General features: G+C 41.1%; 1 protein-coding gene across 3 annotated transcripts in view; it reads left to right on the forward strand.

Moving 5' to 3' along the window:
- taok2b (TAO kinase 2b) overlaps positions 1 to 27562 on the forward strand; it is a gene marked incomplete at its 3' end in the record, with an annotated part of 40549 nt that overhangs the window by 8400 nt on the left and 4587 nt on the right. Inside the window, exons 4-17 of one of the 3 annotated variants that reach the window (XM_079801623.1) lie at positions 2126 to 2227; positions 2464 to 2509; positions 2637 to 2733; positions 4696 to 4809; positions 4987 to 5078; positions 6544 to 6637; positions 7841 to 7922; positions 8012 to 8179; positions 10753 to 10959; positions 12703 to 13065; positions 15169 to 15237; positions 15555 to 15683; positions 18005 to 18208; positions 20168 to 24201. In XM_079801623.1, coding sequence (XP_079657749.1) covers positions 2126 to 2227; positions 2464 to 2509; positions 2637 to 2733; positions 4696 to 4809; positions 4987 to 5078; positions 6544 to 6637; positions 7841 to 7922; positions 8012 to 8179; positions 10753 to 10959; positions 12703 to 13065; positions 15169 to 15237; positions 15555 to 15683; positions 18005 to 18208; positions 20168 to 22000 — 3600 coding nt within the window. Of the gene's footprint in view, positions 1 to 2125; positions 2228 to 2463; positions 2510 to 2636; positions 2734 to 4695; positions 4810 to 4986; positions 5079 to 6543; positions 6638 to 7840; positions 7923 to 8011; positions 8180 to 10752; positions 10960 to 12702; positions 13066 to 15168; positions 15238 to 15554; positions 15684 to 18004; positions 18209 to 20167; positions 24202 to 27562 lie in introns of those variants that run through there. The other 2 variants (XM_079801625.1, XM_079801624.1) reach the window with 2 other exon arrangements.

Raw genomic sequence — 27562 nt, forward strand, 5'->3', positions numbered from 1 at the left:
CGCTTAAAACAAATACACTAATCCCATGATGCCCTGCAGCATATGTAGTGTAAAAATCTACTAAAGATGGCTGACAAAAAAGAAATTCAATTATAACTGAGAAATGTCAGCAACATGGTTGCTAATAAACATGTTTTTTATGCTTATTAGTGTTGCATTGTTAGCTTAGCTGCTTGCTAACAGCAAACTCCAAGTCAATAGAGTTCAACAGTCTGTTCCCGAAGTAAAATTCCTATTCTTTTTCTCCATAGGGAATTTTTTTTTAATGGTAACTTGGGCTGTGTTCACACCATAGACTGTGGAAAAAAATATGGACGTAGTGTCCGTGACGTCACCCATAGGATTCTGATGAGCAGTTTTGTAGCGTAAAGTAGGGACGAGCTGGCCGTTGCCATCTTGACTGCGCGTCACTCCCGGATAACAGAAAATGGGCGAAGAGGCGGGACGTGGGCGGAGCTGAGATGACGCAATGACTGACAGACAGCAGACAAATGGCTGTCACTCAAAATGGCCACGCCCTTAATTATGCAGAACTTCAAGGATTTATATAATGTAAACGAATGAGTTATAAAAAAAAAATCATCCCCTCACAGTTGTCATGAAGGGCACAATTAGCCGTATAGACCAAAACCCCAATTTGTACCAGACAAAAAAAAAAATTCTGCTGTAAAGTTGGGAATTTTAACATTCTGCTCGCTTCTGGAGCCTGTCTCTTGTGGCCAGTCGATGAATTGCAGTTTAAGTCACTTCCATATTGGCTTCGAGAGAAATTGCGGGAGGTTGCCGCTTAGTTCACACTTGTAGTTTGGTTCATTTGGTCTGGACCAAAAACCCCTTCACAACCCCCAACCCCCCCAAAATAAAAACTATTAGTTCGCTTAGTGTTCACATCGGCATTTTAACATCGAACCTAGAGCTGCTGAACCTAAAGGCATAGGGATACGTTCACTACCTGATTGGTCGGCTTTTATTATGTATATTTCACGACGGAACTTACCGAACATCCAAAAATATGCTGTGTGCGCTGATGCCTGTACCGAACTGTGATGGGCAACATTGTGACTATCACGAGAAAAAACAGGTGGTATTGAGCATTCTGTCTTTTTTAGGGTCACATCTTGTGACATTATGTCCTGATTTTGGTTCGTTTACAAGTCTTTTGTCCGTGTTGTATTCATATTTCATTTGAACCGCACAAGTTCGCTTGGAAGCGAATCGAGACCCAGCGGTCTCTGTCTGCTTGTTTGGTGCACACCAGGGTTCAGATGGCAGCATTCACACTTATTCAAATGAACCGCACTAACAGAGCAATCGCACCAGGGTTCATTTGAATCAAACCAAACAAGTGTGAACACAACCTTATAAAATGTAAAAACAGACCTACCGTGAGCTACGAGGTGCTTAATCGATGGTATATGCTTGTGTTTGTTTTATTTAAACCTATGTAAGTTATTGTTTAAAAACAGAATTCCTGGTGGGAAAAACTACATTACCCATGATTCTGAAATGATTTCTTTCCGCGTACCCTTTATAATTTTTTTACGTTTGTAAAGTTAGGGTTAGCCTCATAGCTGGATGGTTTGGTTCATGGCTTATAACTATTAAACAGACTCTCTAAAACAAACTATGGGAAAAATACTTCTGGAAACAAGGCCACTAAAAAAAAGTGGGTGTGCACTGTTGAGTCTCCTCAAGTTGTTGGGCATTCCAAATTGCTCTCTTTTGAGGTCACAGTTAGGATGCTGCCTATGTAGGCACTAGACAGGAAGGCAGTTCATATGTGGGCATAGAATAGTGTTTTTTGTATTGACTGGCATGTTAGCAAGTTCTGTTCTTTGCAAGCCCCAGCGTTGCATTCAAATTATGCAAATCGCGCAGCATCTCTCTGGCCGAAATTGACGGTTGTGCCATTTAAACAGTGGAAACTACTCCCTTCACTGTGCCGCAGAACACTTGAACGCCAAGTGCTACGCCTCATTTGCAATCTCACCGCACAACATTTGAAAGAACACACTTTCGGCTGTTTCACACAATCACACAGATCAGAAATGTGAACTTAAGCGGAGCAGAAGCCGACGCTGAATAGTCCCTTGATTGTTTCATTGTTCTCTCGTTCCTGCTGTAGAAATGGCAGGATATCATCAAAGAGGTGAAGTTCCTTCAAAAGCTGCGGCACCCCAACACAGTGGAGTATAGAGGCTGCTACCTGCGCGAACACACAGCATGGGTGAGTGTTTCTCTGTGTGTGTGTGTGTGTGTGTGTGGGAGGCTGAACGCTTTTCAAAAGCCTCGTTCAGGGAAGAGAATGTACTGACCCGCTAACACTGTTTCCATTTACTACAATAGCAGCCCTACATGCACCTCTTGTTGCTTACTAACCGCAATTATACCTTTTCTTTATCTCCACCTTTTTCTTTTCTGTGTCTACCCCTCATTGATCTTCCTGTCCTACTTTTCTTGTAGCTGGTGATGGAATACTGTTTGGGCTCTGCCTCGGATCTGCTGGAAGGTGAGTGAATTGTTCCAGGGATGTTTACAACTGTCCGGTCAGATGCGGAAGTGTAAAACGCCACTGGCCAAGAAGTTTGCAGAAACAAAAAACAGGATCCCACTTTTTTTTTCTTCCCCTTTCCCAGTGCACAAGAAACCACTACAGGAAGTGGAGATAGCAGCAATTACTCACGGTGCATTGCAGGGCTTGGTATACCTCCACTCGCACAACATGATTCACAGGTACAGAGCAGCTCGATTCTTGAGTTTCAAAAGCATCACTCAAATTAGGGGTGTGCGATATGTATTGTCTACAACAAGGCGTGTCCAATTCTGCTCCTGGATGGCCACTGTCCTGCAGGGTTCAGCTCCAACCCCAATTATCCACACCTGAACCAGCTAATCAAGGTCTTACTGGGCATACTAGGTACGTCCAGGCAGGTGTGTTGAGGCTGGAGCTGGAGCTAAACTCTGGAGAACAGGACCGAGTTTGGACAATATAATTGTTTTAAGGATGTGGAAGCTGGCATTATCAAGTATGTCACACAGAAAACAAACAAACACTCCTTGAGTGCACAGTTTCACTGCATGATGTAGCCTTGTAGAATGAGTCCCAAATTTAAGATATGGGTGGCAAACTTTTTTTTTTTGTTCTATATGATATAGTTAAACAGTATTACACAAGCAAGCGTGCAGTTTATCTCAAATATTAGCATGATTGCAAATGGGATTTAATTTTATGCAACAGTTCAGTAAACAAGTTAATATTCTGAGTTACATTATTACAATATTGTCTGTTTTTTGCTCTTTCACCAATGAAAATAGTTCCAAAGAAATCCTAAACCGAACCGTTGTGCATCTTCGAGCAACACAGTGGTGTTTCGTTGCTATTTGAATCAGCTTTTTTGCACGAATCAATGATTCTATGATCTGTTCTTGAAGACTGGAGCTGTGTTCGAAATCGCCCCATACCCTAGTTTTCCCTACATACTCCACTAATATAGTGAGTGAATTCAGACACTGAGTGCCCCAGAAGGGTTGCCGCTCTTGCATAGTTTGTACTTGCTGTTTAATAATCGTTTGCAACTTGGCAAACTGGCAGCTCCAGTAGAAATGAAAATTATTTTATCTTCAACTCTGTCATGGAAACTAGCATGTATAAACCTTAAACAATTGAATAATCAATTAAAAAATTATTTTATACCTGTATGATATTACGCTGTACCTACATTGGTTCAGCAGTTTGGAAAATGAATGGATGACGAGACACAGGAATTCATTCGGCGTGACCGTCACAGTGTATTATGGGTATTCTCTTGCCGTTGGGCATACATCGGTTGTACACTAGTTATTGTGGTGCATTATGGTATTGAATGAGTGCCTTCGATATTTTCCACTATGGTTCCGGACACCACTAAATATGGCTGTCCCTTCAAATAGTGCCCTATTTAATAATAATATAATACATTTTATTTATAAAGCACTTTACATTTGAAAGAAAATCTTTAAGGGTATTGGGGTGTGATTTCAGACACAGCCTTAGTTGTTTGAACAAAACAGTTGAATTAATCGTTCATTAAGACAAAATGCTGCCACCTTCTAACATTTTAGTTTCATATTTAAAGTATCATTTCATATTGTAAAAAATCTAAATAATTTCAAAATATTTACTTGAAGCATTATTTAAGCAATTTTAATTGCAGTGTAAATTAACCTAAATTCTGCTAACCTATGCTGGGCAATTTTTTTTGTTGATAACGTTTCATTTGATTGGTAACAGTCTATAGTGTCTTATTTTTCTATAATTATTTGACAAAAAACGATTCATGCATTCAGTAAAGTTAGCAAAAAATGCCCCTAGAAGTCAATATAAGATGGCAATTATTACGACTTGATGAAGAAAATTCTCGTCAATACTGTGAACTGAACACCACACAGAATATAAAGACTACTGTATGAAAAGCTTCAGGAGTCAGATGTCCATGACAGGCCTAAACTAACCTAGGTAACAGCACAAAAACACATTAAGCAAAATATCGTCTAATTATCATTTTCAACAAAATTCCAGAAAATATCTTGATAGAATTTGTCAATATCGCACACCCCTAATGCAAACACATTCTGATGCAGTTTTGTGAACTCTGCAAATCATTTTGGCTGTTGCCAACATTTAGGTTTCAAAGAAGATGTGTTTGTCCTTTATAGGGATGTGAAAGCAGGTAACATCTTACTGACAGAGCCTGGCCAAGTCAAACTGGGAGACTTTGGTTCTGCCTCCATTGTCGCTCCTGCCAACTCTTTTGTGGGCACACCTTACTGGTACAAAAACACTTCCCATTAATTATAACACCTTTTATCAACATATGTGGCATAAATATACTCTTATGCATGAGTTAAATGTCATTTTGAATTGTTTACTTGCACATTAGATTTGTTGCAACTTATGAGATGATCTGGTCAATTCCTGTTATGAGGAAGTTGTTGCTCTGTTTCCAGGATGGCTCCAGAGGTAATCCTCGCTATGGATGAAGGGCAATATGATGGCAAGGTTGACGTGTGGTCACTCGGCATTACCTGTATAGAGCTTGGTAAGTCATGTCTGATGTACAAGAGAACACCCAAGTGTTGTATGTTGAAAGAGATCACAGTGTCAGTACATCTCTGGCGTGAAAATGTACCATTTCTATGTTTGACATATTTCACATTTGTGGCTTGCTGTTGCTTACCACAGAAAAATATTAAAGAGGCCATATTATATCTTGATATTTTGTTTCTGGGGTCAACTAGAAAAAGGTTTTCATGCTTGAATGTTTAAAAAAACCCGTATTATTCACAAAATCTCCATTGTTTCAGCTCCTCGCTTCCCAGGCTGCGTTCCACTCCACTTTTAGACACTCACTTGCGAACTTCTCTAAGCACTTCCCCTCGGGGAATCACCCCGCCATTTTGAAGTGCGTTCCACTTTGTGAAGTGGACGAGGGAAGTTTATATGGACAGACCCTCGCTCCCTCGATTTTGCCCTACTTCATATGTACACTTCGGGCAGCTTCATATACCACAATGCAACACGATTGTGACGTCACCACATATCGTGTTTAATTTACCACACCGCAAACAACTCTGATATTTTAATTATTATTTTAATTATTTTTTTAAAACATTTAAAACAACCCAAACACACCTATATACATATAGCATGCTGCATTAAACAATTTCGTAAGGGAAAAAAATTATGATAAATCAACTCTATAGTGGATTCCAAGTGATCAAGGGCTTAGGACGTTCCAGTTCATTTACATTTACATTTACAATTATGCATTTGGCAGACACTTTTATCCAGAGCGACTTACATTGCATTCAAGGTACACATTTTACATTTTGTCTGTTCTTGCTTTCCCTGGGAATCGAACCCATGACCGTGGTGTTGCTAGCGCCACGCTCTACTGTTTGAGCTACAGGAAAGTTCAGTCCATTGCAAAGGTTCTGCCAGTAGTGGGCACTCGTAAACATAAGCAATGACGCACATCCGAGTGAACGAGACCAAGGGAAGTTAGCAAGTGAAGGGCATAATAAAAACGAACGGTAACGCAGCACCTGTCTGTCAGTAACGCTCTGTTTAGTTCCTGTCTCTATGAAGCCCCTCCTTCTGAAAAGCACAATGTGCTCTGATTGGTCGGCTTGACCAGTGTTTGGGAATGTCCCGTCCCTTACCATAACTGCGAGTTTCAACACACTACTAACTAACTCAACCAGGCCCCACCTTTTTATTTTGAATATGCCTTGGGAAGGAATTATTGAAATGAGTAATATTTTGTTCTGTTCGTTCCTGGAAGAAAACTCAAAACTACAATGGAGGAAGTTCACTGATATAGAGAATAACTCCCGCTGGAGGGACCTTTTTCATGCTCAAACGGCAACATTACACACTAAAGAAAGGTTGAACGTAAAAAAGCATAATGGGTCTTCTTTAAGTTGAATGTTTGCAGTAATATACTTATAATAGATGCCTTGCCGCTAACTGCTTGCTTGTTTTTGTTTTTGTCTCTATTGTAGCAGAGAGAAAGCCTCCCTTGTTTAACATGAATGCTATGAGTGCCTTATACCACATCGCCCAGAACGAGAGCCCAGTCCTGCAGTCCAATCACTGGTAGGGAACCAGAAAAGCTTCATCCACACTGTCAAAGATCCTCTTGCTTTTTGTGTTTCCAAAGCAGTGCTTTATTGATATTCCTCAAACATTCGGATCAGGGATTGCAGAAAATGAATCAACAAAGCCTAAAACCATTTACATACTTGCATGCTGTTGAAAATACTCTTACTTATTGTGCATATATGCAACAATATAGTGTAGGGATGTACCGATTCACTCAACTCACTATGCGATACGATTCACAATACAAATTTCACGATACGATTTTTTTTAACAAAATGAGATTTAAGACAAATTATAAAATAAATGTCCTTTTGTTTCTCTGGCAAAATTCTGCATATTTCTTTGTAAAATTTAAATATATATTTTGTCAAATAATAACTCAATTGAAATTTTAAAACAAATCCTCAAAAAGTCCCCTTATTCGTTACATCCCTGATATAGTGATGTGTAGAATTTTTTTATTATTACTGATTTGAAATCGGGGTGAACTGAAATCTTAAATGACAACATGAGTAATTTTATTTCACAATAACAATGTTTATAAATGTATTAGTGCTGGGCAAATTAACGCGTCAACGGGGGAGTGGAAAAGCACCCAACGTCATTGCGTTTCTTTTCTATTGTCCAATCGAATGAATGGAGAGGCGGGCCTTCCCTTGTGGTGATGGTTACCTTGATGAGACTGACAGCGCAGCTGTTTCGGGGGTTTCCTATCAACATTAAAAAAAAACACAGTGCACTGCTATTTTGTAAATTGAAAAACGTCGACCAATGAAAAGCAGTGCAGTGCGCCTCACGTTTTCGAACCTGAAAAACGCGTTCTGTCTGATCGGGGCCTAACAAGGCTTAAAAATAGAAGATCACATTTCATGACACAACACTTGAATGTCACATGAGCGTAATCCCAATCGATAATCCAAAACTTATATCAGTTTGTGTAAAATAAGACGGGCATTTTGCATTTGATGGTTCACATGTGTAGCTGTATCCCTGTGATGTGCAAACGCTCTGCAGAGACGTGTTTATAAGTGTTCGATCGCAGTCACCTGTCAGTCTGCAGGTTCTGAACTGAATCATACTCCAAATTAGGATCAACTTGGTGCCTAAAGCGTTAACACTATTTGTACCAGGACGTGCCTTTTGAGTTGCACTACATTCAGCTAACTAATTTGCATATTTTGTTTCCCAACCTCTCAGGTCAGATTATTTCCGTAACTTCGTAGACTCTTGTCTGCAGAAGATTGCCCAGGACAGACCTACCTCTGACGTGCTGCTGAAAGTAAGTCTATTGAGGAGCTTTAAGACTGTTATTGTTACAGTTTCTGAACATGCTGTTTTGAAATAAACCTCTCTGCTTTGATTCTCCAGCATCACTTCCTGTGCCGTGAGCGTCCAGTGACGGCGGTGATGGATCTGATAGCACGTACTAAAGACGCCGTGAGGGAGTTAGATAACCTGCAATACCGGAAGATGAAGAAGATCCTTTTTCAGGAAACGCATAATGGGCCTGCCACCGAGGGGACGGAGGAGGAAGAGGTGGGATAACCTTTCTACTTGATGTCAAATAGAAAAAAGGAACTTTGATTTTCAGAATCCCACACCTTTGAAAGAGTCATGCTTTATCAGTTCATCTGTTTACACTGCAGTCGAAGAGCTATTTTTGGAAATTATATAAAATGTGCCAGTTGGTCGGTACAATAAATATGTCCGCCTGGGTTCCGTCCTTTCATCCAATTGTTAGATGGAACCAGAGAAGAATGTTTTAAAAATAGACATAAACAATTTAGGGTTTGGTAAATTGTTTTGTCTGTTCACTTGCGTGTCAGACGTTTGTCAGCTCATGTTTCAAACGTTGGGATTTGGAGTCTTTTGTTCTTTTGTCCCATTCTGACCCTGAGTGAGCTTGAGTGATTTGTTTGTGACACAATGGTGAATTGACACTTTGATTTAGCTAGCCTTAAAGTCAATATGAACTCAAGAATGACCTTATTTGCTTTCAGAGCCCGCTATTGTAAAGAGTTTTTTCTTTGTAGTGTTTCTTCAAATGCAAGGCTCCAGACTGTGACCTTTTTTCCTGTTGGTGCCACTAAATTTTGTTAGAGGTTGCACTGGTGCGATGCCCATCACTTTGCCCAACTGATAAGAGCTGCCATTTCGGTTACATATGAGAAACATCAAATGACAAACTAAACGAAAGTAGAACGGAACCGCACTACTCGTTTGAGCTGCGCGGACCATTTCTCAACACGGCGCAATAATAGACAGCGCAGCGTGAGCTCATACACGGGCCGACTTCGATCATGCAACACCGTTACTACACAGCACTGGGAGATCCAGTGAGAAAGCATTTGAATTCGCCACAGAATTATTAACATCACTGGAAGTGCTCGGCACAGAATTCTCTGTTATTATAGATATCAGATCAAACAGCGCTGACGTGGAAATCAGGAGAAACCATTGTTGCATGAACGAAGTTCAGGGGTTTCAGTCCACAAATCATTCACCATGGATTTAATGTAGTAACACACCATGGTAATGTGGAAGAAATGATTAAATATATATATATATATCTTTTTTTTCATCATCTCAGTCTTCTGAGAGTGAAATTCAAGCACTTTTCAAGGGTTTTCAAGGGCTTCATGCTTTGTCCAGCACTTCAAAGCTCTAAATTATTATCCATATTGTTATTTTTAATGTGGTGATTTGTAAAACTAAACGTTTAAAGGTGGAGGCCAATTTGTGTCAAACAAGCACTTTTATTTAAAAAAAAAACATGAAATTACTACTATAACCAGTAGGTGGCGGCAGAGGAGCACGCATTGACTTGTTAGCCATTTCCACTCGTTAAAGGGGCTATATGCGTTTTTCTGAAATTTAAACTCGCGACTGACACCTGTGGCCAAAAAACAGAACCGCTCTTATGTTCTGCTCGCTCTCGCAGCGGTGGTGACGTCACATCCGCAGACAGCGCGGGAAAAAACGTCCCGCCAGAAAATAGGAAAAATAGGATACAGGCTTATAGGTGCACCCACTGTGAGCGGACAAGGTGTCAGTATGCTCATCAGGAGATGTTTGAGTCATAAATGGTAAAATAAAAAGGCTATTGTTACGTTTATTTTGGGGAAAAAGTTGCATATAGCCCCTTTAATATATGGACAAAAGTAGGAACTCTCATGAAAAACTTTTCTCCAAATTGTGACTGAATTACATATAATCACTGAAGCTGTCGGTCAGTTCACTGTGATACTATAGAAGAACAATGGTACATTTAATAAGAGTAGAATATTGAAATTTTCCCTATAAAAATGAGGTTTTTGCACGTTACTGTTGTTAATAAAAGTTAATTTTATCTGCATATCAATTCAAGCTTGGTGCTTCACTGTTACATTTCCATTAAACAAATATGTAATATTAGTAACTGCACTTATTAACAAAACAATAGTAATTTTATGATCAAATTAACTTTATGATAAATTTATCAGATCGGTAGAACCTAGTGGCGCTGGTGCCACTGCTCTCAAATGTTGGCCTTGAAATGTATAACTTGCCTCTGAAATGTCTTTTCTTTTTTTTTTTTTTTTTTTTAACCTTTGGTATAGAGACCTTTTTTCGCCATCAAATCAATCAGTGGGTATATTCTTCGTAATCCATCGCATTATGGATGTAAAATGGGTAATAAACACATTAAAGGTGTAAATCGTAACTTGCCTAATGATTTGATTGCGATTCAAAGGGTAGCGTATCGATGCATCATCACATTGCATCTTGTCCTCCAGTTCTTTTATTAATAATACACTTTTTAATTGGCTATTTTCAAACAAATCATAAAAACAATTATATTCCCCAGCTCTATTACACACTTTATGTAGATGTTTAACCTTTCATAACAATAGCATCATATCAACTAACTTGGATCAAAGATCAAAAGTCAGATGTTATTTGGGTGAACTAACCCTTCAATAGAATTTTGGGTTAAATGTTTCAATTAGATTCCATGTTTTTTCTTGCAAATGGCATTGATTTTAAAACTAGTTATCGCAGAAGTAGGGGAAACCATCTCCTGCTGGTATCGTGGTGTCTGTTTTTAAAGGCGGTCTTGTGTCTTGCAGGATGTAGAGCAGTATATGTTGCGGACGGGCACGGTGAACAGCATGGAGAGCTCCCATTCGCTGCCGTCTATGTCGATAAGTGCCAGCTCCCAGAGTTCTTCAGTGAACAGCCTTGCAGATGGTTCGGATGACAGTGGAGAGATGGCCATGATGCAGGAGGGCGAACATACCGTGACCTCCAACAGCTCGGTGCTGCACAAACCTCTGGTACATGTCAATGGCTTTGTTTGAGCTGTTTGTGTGAAACGACTTTGTCAAACTACTCATCAAAATAATATATTTTTTTAATGTTTTAAAGAAGTCTGTTATGCTCATCAAGGCTGCATTTATTTGATCAAAAATCATGTGAAAATTCATGTCGTGAAATATTATTACAATTTAAAGGAATGGTTTTCTATTTGAATATACTTTAAAATGTAATTTATTCCTGTGATCAAAGCTACATTTTCTGCATCATTACTCCTGTCTTTAGTGTCACATGATCCATCAGAAATCATTATAATATGATGATTTGATTACTCAGTTATTATCAATGTTGGAAACCTGCTGCTTAAAGGGTTAGTTCACCCAAAAATTTAAATGCTTTCATTAATTACTTACCCTCATGTCGTTCGACACCTGTCAGACCTCCGTTCATCTTCAGAACACAAATGAAGATATTTTAGTTGAAATCCGATGGCTCTGAAAGGCCTCCATTGGCACAATGCACGGTTCACTCTCAAGACCCTTAAAAGACACTAAAGACGTCGTTACAAAGTCCATCTCACTACAGTGGTTCTACAATAACTTTATGAATCGGTGAGAATAGTTTTTGTGCGCAAAAAAACCCTAAATAACGACTTATATAGTGATGACGATTTCAAAACACGGCCTCATGAAGCTTCGAAGCGTTATGAATCAGTGAGTCGAATCATGATTCGGATCGCGTGTCAAACCGCCAAACTGCTGAAATGTGGCGATCCAAACTGCTGAATCGACTCACTGATTCATAACGATTCGAAGCTTCATGAGGCCGTGTTTTGAAATCGTCACCACTATATAAGTTGTTATTTAGGGTTTTTTTGCGCACAAAACCTATTCTCGCCGATTCATAAAGTTATTGTAGAACCACTGTAGTGAGATGGACTTTGTAACGACGTCTTTAGTACCTTTTAAGGGTCTTGAGAGTGAACCGTGCCATTGTGTCAATGGAGGCCTTTCAGAGCCATCAGATTTCAACTAAAATATCTTCATTTGTGTTCTGAAGATGAACGGAGGTCTGACAGGTGTCGAACGACATGAGGGTAAGTAATTAATGACCGAATTTTCATTTTTGGGTGAACTAACCCTTTAATATTTTTTGGAACCTATGATACGTTTTTCAGGATTCATTGATGAATAAAACGTTAAAAACAACAGCATTTATTTAAAAAAAAGACATATTTTCTAAAAATATAAATCTTTACTGTCGATTTAACTTATCTTTTCTAAATAAAAGTATTAGTTTTTCATTCAAAATAAGACCAATATTACTGACCCGAAACTTTTGAACAGTAGTGTAAATTGTTACAAAAGATTTCTGTTCTAAATGCTGTAACTTTTTATTCATCATCAATCCTTAAATTATCACAGGTTTAAGCAGCACAACTGTTTCCAACATTGATAATAAATCATATTAGACTGATTTCTATTCTATTGATCATCTATTGATGCTGAATATCCAGCTTTGATCACAGGAATAAATTACATTTTAAAGTATATTAAAATAGAAAACCATTCTTTTAAATTGTAGTAATATTTCACAATATTATAGTTTTTTTTTTTTTTTTTTGTCAAATAAATGCAGGATTAATGATTATAAGGGACTAATAAAAAAAATAATAAAAAAAATCGTAATGTTTCCAAACTTATACACACATTCACACATTTCCAGGATTCTTCCTTCATTTGTCCCCTTCTGTCCCCACACAGATCCATGATAACATCTACGATGACCCGTACCAGCCGGAGGTGGACTCCCAACCGCAGGGCCCCTCTGGTGGCGGGCGCCGGCGTCGAGGACGGGACCACTTCGCCACAATCCGCACCGCCTCACTGGTGACCCGTCAGATCCAGGAGCACGAGCAGGGCTCAGCGCTGAGAGAGCAGATGTCCGGATACAAGCGCATGAGGCGGCAGCATCAGAAACAGCTGATGGCTCTCGAGAACAAGCTGAAGGCCGAGATGGATGAACATCAGCTTAGGCTTGACAAGGAACTGGAGACGCAGAGAAACAACTTGAGCAGTGAAGCAGACAAGCTTGGCAAGAAGCACCAGGGCATCCTGGAGAAAGAGGTGAGTGGAAAAAACGGTGATTGATTGGTTCCAGATTTCTTTTCTTTATAAATCCCAACTTCTGGCCTCAAGCCCCTAATCAACCAGTTTATTTTAGATTAATGGCAAGCAAAATAGGAAGATGTCTATATTGTTGCACTAACTTGTCTGTAAAGCATCTGTTTTTCATCTGTGTTTGATGTATTTGTTTTTGTGTCATCATTTTCAGTCCTTTAATTCACAGGATTGAATAACTCCACTGAAGGAAGAAGGTTAAGGGCCCTATTTTAACGATCGGAGCGCATGGTCTGAAGCGCAGGTGCACTTAGGGTTGGGGTCCGAATCCACTTTTGCTAATTTAACGCTGGGAAAAATGGTCCAAAAGGGTTGTACCTAGTTTATTAATGAGCCATGGGTGTGTTTTGTACGTAATGTGCAATAAATTAATCAGAGGGCGTTTTCACACCTGAAAGTCCGCACCAAGGTCCGAACCCACATTCATGTTTTGATACTTTTTATATATTCGGTTAGTTTTGGTTTGGTTTCACATTGCAATAATGCGAGCGCACTAAAGAACTTTACATGACGCACTTGCGTCCACTCGTCATCGTCTATGTGGGCGGCATCTGGACATTGATTGGTTTGTAAACGGACGTGCGTCTGACGTCAGCGTCTTTGACAAGAGTGAATGAACGGACGCATATCGGGGTTGCCACTATTGAACAGTGCGCATTGCTTGACTATTTTTTATTCGTTACTTTTAAAAGCGGACATTTCATGCTTTATATACACATATTTCTCACGTTTGTGAGGCAAGTAGCTGCTGAGTTTAGGTTTATTTGAGACGCGCTCCTGTTCATTTGCAAAGCATGTGATCGCTCCCGCGATTATTGTCTGCTATAGACTATTTGCTTCTTATTTATTAAATCCAGGCAATTATCTGATTAAACGTTGATTAAAATTAAGATACAATTTATACAAAACGAAATTCCCATTAAAGAAATGCTTCGTAAGCAAAATCATACAAAATTTCGTTCAAAATTATTTCTGACTTTCTGTCTTCTGACATATTGCGCATATTTTCACTTTTCATAATCAATGTAGCCTAGATTGAATTAAAAAATAACGTTATAATATTTAAACAGGAACTTCCTGTGAATGGTCTGAAAATCCGACCCATACAGAAAATGCTTTCAGACTAGAAACGAACCGAACCTTTGTTGAGTTTGATCCGGACTGAGACGACCTCTTTTCGTCGGACCAAATTTCGTCTGTTTGGTCCGGACCGTGGTACGGGGGAGGTTTCACACCTGCAATTTTGATTCGGACCAAACTGAAAAGTCGGAAAATCCGGACCAAACAAGGTAGGTGTGAAAACGCCCAGGGTCTCATCTCCCATTCCCTTTAAAAGCCAGTTGTGCTTGGACCATGGCGGATTCACAATTTACATGGCGGAATTTGCAAGCGGATAAAAACAGAACGCTTCTCCAGACTTTTATTTTTAGATTTTATTTTTAATAATTAAAAATGTGTGTGTGCTGCTGCGCGTCCCTGTGTGTGCAATAAGCAGAGTGTACGCCTGTTGTGGACCCGCCTATAGGCGCATATTACTAACACACCCTTTAAATAACACAAAAAATATTGCGCTATTGACTTTAGAGCAGGTTTTTGTTGGACAATGGCGCAGTCGTTTTCAGTTCCTCAAAATAGCAACGCACCAGCAATGCGCCTGAACACATCTTGTTTTCCGACCAGCAGCCCATGGGCGAACAGATGGGCGCGAGTGCATTTGCTATTTAAACAACGTGTCGCTGGATGTGAAAATGAGAAATGTGTCAGGCTGAAACTAGCAAAAAACACTTGCATCACGTCTGCCGTCGCAATGCGCCGGGTGTATGATAGGGCCCTTAATCTTTCTTCTTCAAAGTGTTATTGTTCAGTGTTTACTTGTGTAGCTATATGTTCAGGGGGTGGTACAGGGATTCGTCCAATCCCTGTACGTTACATCATATAGAAAGGAGAATAACCAGTCCGTATAAAGGAGCCTTCCGGAACACAAGAGAGGTTCCCCCATCTTTGACTTGTTGGCCCAACAATAAACCCACTGACCTTTTTCCCCTAAAGGAGCAACCTACCATCTCTGCCTTGAACACCTTCTGGGTAAAAACAGATGTGACCATACAAAGAGAGATAGTGAGTGAAAGTCAGGCTGATAGCCGTTTTATTCTGACAATCTGCCAATTTTAAATGTCATGAGACAACTTTCTTTCAGGACATACTTTGAAGAACTTATTTTGTATCACAAGTACATTATCAAAGAATCTTTGATAGTGTGTGTGTGTGTGTGTGTGTGTGTATATAAAATTGTCTTTTTCTAAATAGAATTTTATGAAATGTTTGTATTCATAGTTTGTTGAATCTGTGTCTGCCATGTAATATCTTGTGAAGATATGGCAATGAATTTTAAAAACAACAACTTTTCTTTACTCCTCCTCTTTCTTACCCCTTAGACTAAAGGTGCTCTTGCAGAAGAGAAGAAGTTTCAGCAGCATATCTTGGGCCAGCAGAAGAAGGAGTTGACCAGCTTGCTCGAGTCTCAGAAACGGCAGTACAGGCAGCGAAAGGAGCAACTTAAAGAGGTACGTCAGAATCTGATTTAGCTGTTTGCCTATCCACCTTATTCCTACGCCCCATGACGCTTTGCGCGAGTTATGGGTGAAATTTCCTTTACGCAGTAAACAATCAGTGAAAGGCTCGCTTTATGAACGCAATGTTTTTTTAAAACTGTGTAGAATGAGAGGACATTATTCTACTCACCCTTCAACCATCGAACATTAAAAGGACATTTAAAAGTATAAAAGCATCAGCAAGATACTTCCAACAGACCATGAATAACCCCAAAAGCACGATTCTTTCCACAGCAATAACAGACGGGTTAAATATCACTAGTAATATATCTCTGTGATATGTAACATGTTGCCTTAAGGGGGGGGGTGTCACACAGTTTCTGTCAATCTTGAGTACCTATAGAGTAGTATTGCATCCTTCATGTCTCCGAAAAGTCTTTAGTTTTATCATATTTATAAAAGACAGATGCGCTGTACCGAGTCTTTCCGACTAAAACCGAGCGGCTGGAGGCGTGTCGTCTGGGCGATGTTGTTTACTTGATGTCCACTTGAGCGCCGATAGCCAACAACACACAGACATTTGAAGCAGTTTTATTCACCGCCTGCGGTTCCAGCGCATAACCGTGAACCTTTATCATTGGGAGCCCTCCCTCTTTCAGCATTAGACGATCTGCAAATCTTGGAATACTTGGAAAATCCGGAGTTGAACTGGGCCTTGTTTTTAAAACAATCATTGCCGAAATGCAGGGAACAAACAAAAACACTTGCGCAACTCCGTTGCTGCTCTGGGAAAAACAAACTCCATCCACTGTCCCCTTAACGCTGGGTTCTTTGGGAAGCTAAACAGGGTTGTCTTGCCCTGACAGCCAAAAACACGCTTCTTTGGTGACATCGATTTCGTGGAGTCCTGTGACCTGTGCAGTGCAGCCGACGACTTTTTCCTAAAGTTGAGCAAAGCGCGTTGATGGGTGTGCTTTTGCTCTCTAGCTCTGGTTGACTTGTGTGCGCGCGCCCTTCCGGGAGAAGTGCCCGTACAAGGAAATTCTGCCCTTGTTGACGTCACATAGACCCTTACTCGAAAAAAGCTTTCCGAAACTTGAGAAACCGGAAGGAGTATTTTTGGCACAGAAATACTCTATCAAACGTCCAACTTATTTTTTGAAACTTTGTATGTGTTTAGCATGGGAATCCAAGTCTTTAACAGTGTAAAACTAGCATTATACCCCCTCTTTAATCAAAAATGTTCATTAACTTCAGCATTGCATGATACTATTTCAAAGTGAATTCCGTCATTTTGACCAATAATAAATTGTATTTACCTGTGGAAACAAACCTGGAAAAAGACGTGAGGGTTTGAGGAGAAAAACCAGAGCTTCTTCATGCATTCCAGTGAATTATTAATGGGATGTATCGTAAATTAAATCGGGAGAACAGACCACAAATGTGCAGTATATGTTGTCCTTTTTCATACTATTATAGCGGAATGCAAAGGGAAAAAAGAAAATAATCATGAGGAAAAGTCATAGACTGTAAAAAAATATGGACGCCATGACGTCACCCATAGGATTCTGAAGAGCAGTTTTGAAGCGTAAAGTAGGGACGAGCTGGGCCGTTGCCATCTTGGCAGCGCGTCACTCCCGGATAACAGAAAATGGGCGAAGAGGCGGGACGTGGGCGGAGCTGAAGTAACACGATGACCAGCAGACAAACGACAATCCACCTGTCACTCAAAATGGCGATGCCCTTAATTATGCAGATCTTTAAGGCTTTATAAAATGTAAACGAATGAGTTATAAAAAAAATTCACCCCCTCACAGTTGCCATGAAGGGCGAAATTAGCCGTATAGACCAAAACCACAATTTGTACCAGACTAAACATGTTTTTTTCTGCTGTAAAGTTGGGCATTTTAATATGGGGCTCAATGAGATTCTGCTCCTTCTGAAACCTGTCCCTAGCGGCCAGTCGATGAATTGCAGTTTAAGTCACTTGCGTATTGGCTTCAAGAGAAACTGCGGGAGGTTGCCGCTTGGGAAAAGTATGCAGCAACTGAAAAAAGCTCTTGCCATAGATATTCTTGTTATAGTGTGACGTTAAAATGGCAAGCATTACGTTATTCCCATGATGTCTCAAAATAAAACATGAAGGAAAACTGACGGATGAGCTTTATTTGTAGGGCAGTCTTATGATTTGAAATGATTCGTTTCAGTCTTTTTGAATGGAAGTTCCCCAAACCGGAAGTGCCACCCATAATTCAAAATGCAGTAGGTTTGTCAGGAATAAGATGGATAGATTTGCTCGGATGTTGTGTTGAATATTTCCGCCTTGTGTGCAGGAGCTCAATGAGAACCAGTCCACGCCAAAGCGAGAGAAGCAGGAGTGGCTGGTTCAGCAGAAGGAGTGTCTCCAGCAGCTCCAGGCAGAGGAAGAGGCGGGGTTACTACGCAGACAGAGGCAATATTACGAGCTGCAGTGTCGCCAGTACAAGAGGAAGATGCTGCTATCTCGCCACAACATGGAGCAAGACCTGCTCAGAGAGGTACAGAAGTAGCCAAAATAATCTGCCAATATTTGGTCATTCATGATTATCGGCACAATTAGTTGTTAGAAAGTGTGCATGACTTCTGAGACACAGCTTGTGTTTCAGATGACAGCTTATTCACAAAGGACAAACTGGTCTATTTGCTTAAGTCAGTCACATGCAGTTTTCACAATGGATTTTGTATATTTTTTTAAAGTTAAATACATCAATCTGATGCACTTTAAGATGAAAAGAAAGAGCACCTACCACTTAAGTGTGAACAGATTGTTTTTATTATTATGAATCATCTCTAAGAAAGAAATGTATTACTATTGTAATACAACTGCATTGTAAAATAAAAAAAAGTTATATTTGATAAGTAAATAAATTACACACCACAGTAGTAAAATTACAATGCTTCAGTAAAACCCCCATCCTTCCCTTGTGGCTCAAAAGGACCTGAAGCCCTGAAATTATCCTCTTTTTTTGGGGGGCCCGAAAGTTTGTTTCGTTTCATAATTTTTTTGTGTGTTATTTTTGCACACATTTACCTTTTTAAATTACTAGATTTTATCAGTACATAATAATTTAAGCACATTTCTCCACATTCTTTGAACTTAAATTCAAAATAACTTACAATTTCATACATAACCATTTTAATTATAAATATGTTATATTAATATCTTACATTGGTGTCTTTGCCGACCTCTTGTGGGAAAATATATATGTATATATTTCATCATATATATATATATATATACACACACACACACACACACACACACACACACACACACACACACACACACACACACACACACACACACACACACACACACACACACACACACACACACACACACACACACACACACATATATTTTCCCACAAGAGGTCGGCAAAGACACCAATGTAAGATATTGAATGCATGCTGAAGAAAAACTGACTTTAGGACCCAGCGGAACAGCTCATTTGCTCTATATAGAGCTATAAGGCCATCTAGTGGCAAGAGTCATGAAATGTCATCATATATATAGATACACATGTAGACGTTTATAAAATAATTTTTGGTGAAGTTTTAGCCTTTTTAGGTTGAGGATTTTCAAGTTTTTCTGTGTACTGAAGCATTCCTTACATTCCATTCATTTCTATGGGGGTCAAATTGACCCGTGAGGGAAGGGTTTGTTACTTTTTTGGTATTCAACCACAAAACTTCTCGAGTCCAGTCAATTTTTTGTGTATTTGCGGTTCAAGTGCGACAAAAGTCCTATGGTCTTGGACCACTCCGATGAACACTTTGAGTTTCGGGTCAAAATGACCCGAGGGAAGGATGAGAATTTCTTCACTTGCAAGAGTTAATCCATTAAACTTTTTTTTTAAACTTTGGCGAATGTGAAAATAGAGTAACTGGCACGTTGCATTTCCAAATGCACGTTAAACTCAGTACATCAAGAGATGTAAGAAGAGTTCATGGCTGCTGTTGCGCTTTAGTTTATATAATCTATTACTTAATTAAATTTAATTGAATCGCCTTTTGCTATTTGATAAGCACATTGTGATTATGATTTTAGTTTGATTGACAGACACTTTGCCAAAGCAACAGCGCAAAAAGATAAGAGTCTAGGAAAGGATTGGGAAACACTGCACATATGGCCCTCACATATTTGAACAAATACTTTTAGTTAATGGTTATTTTATTTCAAGTAATGAAAATAGTTTTTATGGGTTTAGCTTTAGTTAATGATAATGTTTAACACGGCAGATCACGATCTGATGTAGATGCACCTACTCACAGCTATAAATGAATGTCTTCTACACTGCCAACACTTTCCAAAGGGAGCTCTTAAAAGACACCATTCCAATGAAAGCTACTAATTAAAAAATCTTGTACTCATTTATGCATGACCACAGTTGCCTGATGGTTTTCTAACCACCATCCTCTGCATCCTTTCTTTCCATATGCTTGTCTCAATGTAGGACCTGAACAAGAAACAGACTTTGAAGGATCTAGAGTGCGCCATGTTGCTTCGCCATCACGAGTCGACTCAGGAGCTGGAGTTTCGTCAGCTGGGTCTGGTGCAGCGCACACGGGCCGACCTGATCCGGACGCAGCACCAGACCGAGCTCACCAACCAGATGGAGTACAATAAACGGCGTGAACAAGAGCTTCGGCAAAAGCACGCCGTCGAAGTCCGACAGCAACCCAAGAGTCTGAGAGTGAGTGACTCTGACATCACTGAGAATGCACAAGGGGAGGATAATGTTGAAAGGGAGGGGCTTGAGGGTGAAGGGGTGGAGCCAGAGGAACAGCTAGAGGATGAAGAGAAGAGAGATGGGGAAAAGATAGATGGGGATGAGAGGCAGCCGGTAGGTGCTGTTGAAGACACAGCTGAGCAAGATGAGAGGGAAATAAAACTTCTTGAAGGAAATAACACTGAAGAGACTGACCAATGTGAAACAATAGACAGTGAAGGAAAAGTGGAAGATGCTGCAACATCAGCTGACAATGCCTACGAAAGTGCAAAAGATCAAACCGAAATCTCGTTAGATGAACAGCAATACGTTGAGGGCAAAATTGACGCCGATCCCAGAGAAGTAGAAGGGCTTCCGTGGGATGATGCTAGCGAGTCAGAGTGTGAGGAAGAGGATAGAGGTGTGGCTGACGGCTGTCCGTCAGAGCTAATGCCCGCCCCTTCTTTTGAGCGCCGCCCACTAGAGCGTGACGCAGACGAACTCTCCGAGTTCTACTTTCCGGATACGTTAGAAGAGCTGGAACCTCCACCCGTCTACACACCTCCCTCTTCCCAACCTACCCTTCCCTCGCTCTTTTCTCACGCAATCTGCCTCGTTCTTTCGCTCTCGGCCGCCATGCAGCCATCCGTCTTCACCCTTCTTTTCCTTTCCGTCTTCCTGCTTTCATTACGCCGCTCGCCTCCCCTTCCTTCGCTCGCTTCCATCCTTCTCTCTGGTGAGCTTGCCTTCCTGGCGCTCTTCTTTTCCTACCTATTCCTGCGTTCCTGCTGCTCGCTCTCATTTTCCACATACCTTTCCCTAACATATTGGGGCTCGGGCCTGTTCAGTCTGGGCTTGTCTTTAAGTTTAGGACTTTATTACGTCCCCGTAGCCTTGATCTCTGCGTCCTTTCTCAGCTCGCCTTCACTTTTCCTCACGCTTTACCTTGTGGTGGTCCTGGTCGTCCGCCCGGCCAGGGTCTTCCTCCAAAACACCCCGCGCAAACTCAGTCGCCTCTGGATGCGAGTTCTTTTCCGACTGCCAAAGCCGCTTTTCACTGTGTGCCAGTCTCTTCTGGGTGGCCTGACTGAGCGCAGCCTCTACGACATGTTCCCTAAAGCCGGACGCAACTGGGGTGGGCGGCAGTCCCGAATCCCAGTGCCTTTAAATGGCCTTCGTGCACAGTATCCGGCCAAAAGCAAACACTCCGTTCTGTTCGCACGGTTCCTGCTTTTGGGACGGCGGTTTGTCCGGCGACCTCTCGGCACTCTGACAGACCTGGCTAACTCCGTGGTGTTGCGCTTAGCCAAGCGCGTACTAAAGGAACTGCCGCAGAGTTACCTGAAACGGCTGCAGGCCTTCGGGTTGCTGCGAATGGAGAGACCCAGCAAGCTGCCGATTCTTCTGCCTAGAGCCGTGAGGGAACAGAGGCGGAGGATGAGGGAGAGGCGAGAGAAGGAGAGGAGGACAAGAGAGGAGAGAGTGAGGTTGTACAGGGAAGAGGGGAGGTGGGAGAGCGTGTTGAGGAGAACCGCCTCAGGGAGGAGTTTGAAAGGAAAGATAGTGCCTTGGAGATAGAGATGGAAGAAGGGAGGTATGTGAGCATGCACATGCCATTCATCCATCGTTGATTTTTCTTTCTGATCTTATGGCTGATTTATTTGCTCCCATGCACTCCTTTTTGTGCCTGATTTTTACAGGGAAGGACTCGGTTAAAGGGATAGTTCACCCAAAAGTTTAAATTCTGTAATTTACTCATCCTTGTGAACACAAATTAAGATATTTTAATGAAACCTAAGTGGTTTCGGTGTCTCATTTGAAAGTCCAGGTAACCAAAACTTCCAAAAAGGTTCTACAGGCGTCAATGGAGGGAGAGAAACTTCTCCGGTTCTGTTAAAAATATCAATGGGTTTGGAACGACACGAGGGTGAGTAAATGATGACAGTGTTTTTATCTCGGGTGAACTATCCATTTTAGATTAACATTATTTTATTTCAACTCATTCACAGTCAGTCGCCAGTGAATGGACAGCTTTAGTCGATTATTGTGCTTTTTGTAAAAGTTTCTTTTTAGTTTTTTTCTTTTGAGTTATTTTATTCTCAAATAGCAAGAGCTATACGTGTTATTATGGTGATTGATGAAGCCATGTTTGTGCAATCTTGATTTTAGTTTTTACTTTGTTTTGAAGGGAGGTCTTAATTTCAACATTGAAATTTTATTATGTTGTGAAACCAAAATGGCTCTTTGTGAAAATGACCATAGGCCTTTCAATTAAGCCATGCATGTTAAATGCTAAATTAATTTACTGTGTCTACTGTGAAAGTGGATTATAAAACCGTGCTTTACACTATAGATCTCCCAAAAAACGCAACACTACAAGCTTATTCTTCCAAAAGTGCAATATAAGTTTATCAGATAAAGCCCCAATGATTTTTTTCCTACTTTTCAAAAGAAGTCCTGGGTCTATAAAACGTTTTGTATTGAAATAGTAAAACATTGAAAACTAGACTGCATATTGTTGCAAAATCAGTGTTTTGTATCATTTCAAAAGCTTCAGAAGAACTAAAAGCAGCTAAAAATATTTTTATAAAGTCCTCTCACTGGAAGCTTTAGAGGCAGGACCTCATGAATGGCTATCAAATGCCACATAATCTGGGGTTTTTCCACCATCAGACGGATGAGCAATCCTAAATGCTGTTAGTTCACTTCTGCCACTATAGCAGTGAACTTTATTGAATGTTAAACATATCTCTTAACTTCAAGTAAAATATTCACTCTCCAATGTGTGTGATCTATTATAGATTCAGTGTATGAGATATGCCATTTTATTTAGAGGAAAATATCAAAACAGGAACCTGCTGTTTTCCTGTTGTATTACTAAAGATGTGGGTGGTTGATGTGCTTTTTTGGCACATAGAAATTCATATACTTGATGTAGTTTAGCACCCAAAACTATTTTACACAACAGTATGTGAGGAAATGTGTTTGTAGACCATTGAATTTGAGAATATGTATACTGAGTTTAGGAGGAAAATATATTGTTATTGCGCCAGATGCAATGATCTGATTTAATATTTACCATGTAAACAAATGTTTTGGACATATCCTTACGAAGAGAGGTCTAGCCTGTGTAGATGAAGCATTTATGCAAGACTTTCATAGGTTAGCCCTAGTTTTTCAATGTTTGCATGGCACTGTTATTTGATATTTATTATTAGTACTCTATTACTGCATATCAAAGACTATAATAAGAAGCCGTTTTGACAATCATCTTAATGTACAAGAAGAACGCAAATTGACAACCAAAGATTAAATCAGAGTTGTGCTCACAAATTATCTATATTTGAAACGGTCTATAAAGCTCAACAAAAACTAAAAGGTTTTCATAGAAAGCTTAACATTATCAAAGGGACCATTTGTGTATTTTCATTGGAAATGAGACATGAGTAATGCAATATAAACATTTTAAGAAAATTATATTTCTTGGCAAAAAAGGATGCATTTCAGCCATATTTGTTCCGTTTTTTGAAAATGTCAAATTTGTCTTGTTACTTATTGTTTACATATGCTATGCTCCCTTTTTTTTTTTTTTACCAAATCACAAATTCTGTCTTTTATTATTTGATGAATGTTTGTGTTATTTTATGTTGCATTGCACCGTCTGTTTCAAGGCCATTGTGTGTGCGTTTCATCCTCATTTTGTGTGTTTGTGCATGAATGGATGTTTACTTCGTTTAAAACAGATTTCTGTTATATGTTTCTGAAATAAATTCTTTATTATAATCATTTGTCCTTTGGTTCATTTGATATTTTTCATTATTTTAAGTCTTATTTATCATCTTCTCAGTTTTATGTTTTCCATTCATATAGCTGAGATGCTGCTGCTTTAATGTCTTTTTAAATAAGTTATAATTTATAATGAAGTTTCTTATGAATTCTGATACTCTGATGTTTAACTGAGGACAGTATTAGTTTATTAAATAGTACACTCAAATAAATAAATATATATATAAAATGAACTGTTTTAGGTAAAAATGAATAAATAAAGGAATATTTTTAATTGGTTTCTCACATAAAGACACCAAATATTGTGTAGTCTAGAGAAAATTATTTGTGCCGTTTCATGTGTCCCGCGATCAGTGTTGTAGTACTCGAGACTTGGACTCGTTCTCGAGACCATACTTTAATGGTCTTGTCATGGACTCATGTGCATTTGGACTTGGTATTGACTCGTACTCGAACATATTAGGACTTATTCCCGAGTCTACTTGAGTCCCATTCAAAATATTTCATGTTTTTTACTGTATGTTAATATTTCTTTAAATTGATGTTTGATTGACACGTCCAATTATTGGTGATTTTTTTTTTTTGGGGTGTGCAACTGTGCATGACTTGAGACAGCGGAAAGACTCCTGCCAGGTTCTCTCCCACACTCGTGACCCGCCCGCTCTCGCTTCTATTTTATGCTGTGTCCACCTGCCATCAACCTGTAGTGATCCCGCTTTCCAGAAAGTCACATTGCTACATTTATTTCTCAACTGTGTTATTTTCACACATTATTGTTATATTTATTGTTTACAAAGTTGGACAAAAGTGTCACAGGGAAAACCAAATCTTGTTTAATTAAATAATAAAATGAATACAGATATGATGACTGATGACAGTCTCAACACTGAACATCTCCCCCCAAAAATAACTAACGGAAGGCCGCCAGCCCTCTCTCCCTCCGGCACATTCACACTTTTGCATTAAAAAGACAGCAATTTTTCTGCAGTCACTCTTGGGCACGCCCTCCATAACTAAAAAGTTAATTAAGTTCTCGGACTCAACCCTCCCTGAACTCGGTCTCGACTCAGACTCAACCCTCTCTGAACTCGCTCTTGACTCAGACTCAACCCTCCCTGAACTCGGTCTTGACTCGGACTCAACCCTCTCTGAACTCTGTCTAGACTCAGACTCAACCCTTCCTGAATTCGGTCTCGACTCGGACTCAACCCTCTCTGAACTCGCTCTCGACTCGGACTCAACCCTCTCTGAACTCGCTCTCGACTCGGACTCAACCCTCTCTGAACTCGCTCTTGACTCGGACTCAACCCTCCCTGAACTCGGTCTTGACTCGGACTCAACCCTCTCTGAACTCGGTCTCGACTCGGACTCAACCCTCCCTGAACTCGGTCTCGACTCGGACTCAACCCTCTCTGAACTCGCTCTTGACTCAGACTCAACCCTCCCTGAACTCGGTCTCGACTCGGACTCAACCCTCTCTGAACTCGCTCTCGACTCGGACTCAACCCTCTCTGAACTCGGTCTTGACTCGGACTCAACCCTTCCTGAACTCGGTCTCGACTCTGACTCAACCCTCCCTGAACTCGCTCTTGACTCGGACTCAACCCTTCCTGAACTCGGTCTCGACTCTGACTCAACCCTCCCTGAACTCGCTCTTGACTCGGACTCAACCCTTCCTGAACTCGGTCTCGACTCGGACTCAACCCTCTCTGAACTCGCTCTTGACTCTGACTCAACCCTTCCTGAACTCGGTCTCGACTCGGACTCAACCCTCTCTGAACTCGCTCTCGACTCGGACTCAACCCTCTCTGAACTCGGTCTTGACTCGGACTCAACCCTTCCTGAACTCGGTCTCGACTCTGACTCAACCCTCCCTGAACTCGGTCTTGACTCGGACTCAACCCTTCCTGAACTCGGTCTTGACTCGGACTCAACCCTCCCTGAACTCGCTCTCGACTCAGACTCAACCCTCTCTGAACTCGCTCTTGACTCTGACTCAACCCTTCCTGAACTCGGTCTCGACTCGGACTCAACCCTCTCTGAACTCGCTCTCGACTCGGACTCAACCCTCTCTGAACTCGCTCTCGACTCGGACTCAACCCTCCCTGAACTCGGTCTTGACTCGGACTCAACCCTCTCTGAACTCTGTCTAGACTCAGACTCAACCCTTCCTGAATTCGGTCTCGACTCGGACTCAACCCTCTCTGAACTCGCTCTCGACTCGGACTCAACCCTCTCTGAACTCGCTCTCGACTCGGACTCAACCCTCTCTGAACTCGCTCTTGACTCTGACTCAACCCTTCCTGAACTCGGTCTCGACTCGGACTCAACCCTCTCTGAACTCGCTCTCGACTTGGACTCAACCCTCTCTGAACTCGGTCTTGACTCGGACTCAACCCTTCCTGAACTCGGTCTCGACTCTGACTCAACCCTCCCTGAACTCGCTCTTGACTCGGACTCAACCCTTCCTGAACTCGGTCTTGACTCGGACTCAACCCTCCCTGAACTCGCTCTTGACTCGGACTCAACCCTCCCTGAACTCGCTCTTGACTCTGACTCAACCCTTCCTGAACTCGGTCTCGACTCGGACTCAACCCTTCCTGAACTCGGTCTCGACTCGGACTCAACCCTTCCTGAACTCGGTCTCGACTCGGACTCAACCCTCCCTGAACTCGCTCTTGACTCGGACTCAACCCTCCCTGAACTCGCTCTTGACTCTGACTCAACCCTTCCTGAACTCGGTCTCGACTCGGACTCAACCCTCTGAACTCGCTCTCGACTCGGACTCAACCCTCTCTGAACTCGCTCTTGACTCGGACTCAACCCTCTCTGAACTCGGTCTTGACTCGGACTCAGCCCTCTCTGAACTCGGTCTTGACTCGGACTCAACCCTCTCTGAACTCGGTCTTTACTCGGACTCAACCCTCTCTGAACTCGGTCTAGACTCGGACTCAACCCTCCCTGAACTCGGTCTAGACTCAGACTCAACCCTCCCTGAACTCTGCCTTGACTCGGACTCAACCCTCTCTGAACTCGTTCTTTACTCGAACTCAACCCTCTCTAAACTCGGTCTTGACTCGAACTCAACCCTCTCTAAACTCGGTCTTGACTCGGACTCAACCCTCTCTGAACTCGGTCTTGACTCAGACTCAACCCTCTCTGAACTCGGTCTTGATTCGGACTCAACCCTCTCTGAACTCGGTCTTGATTCGGACTCAACCCTCTCTGAACTCGGTCTTGACTCGGACTCAACCCTCTGAACTCGGTCTTTACTCTGACTCAACCCTTCCTGAACTCGGTCTCGACTCGGACTCAACCCTCCCTGAACTCGCTCTTGACTCGGACTCAACCCTC

The sequence above is a fragment of the Gobio gobio genome, assembly GCF_949357685.1.
Source record: "Gobio gobio genome assembly, chromosome: 20".
Taxonomy (NCBI): Eukaryota; Metazoa; Chordata; class Actinopteri; order Cypriniformes; family Gobionidae; genus Gobio; species Gobio gobio.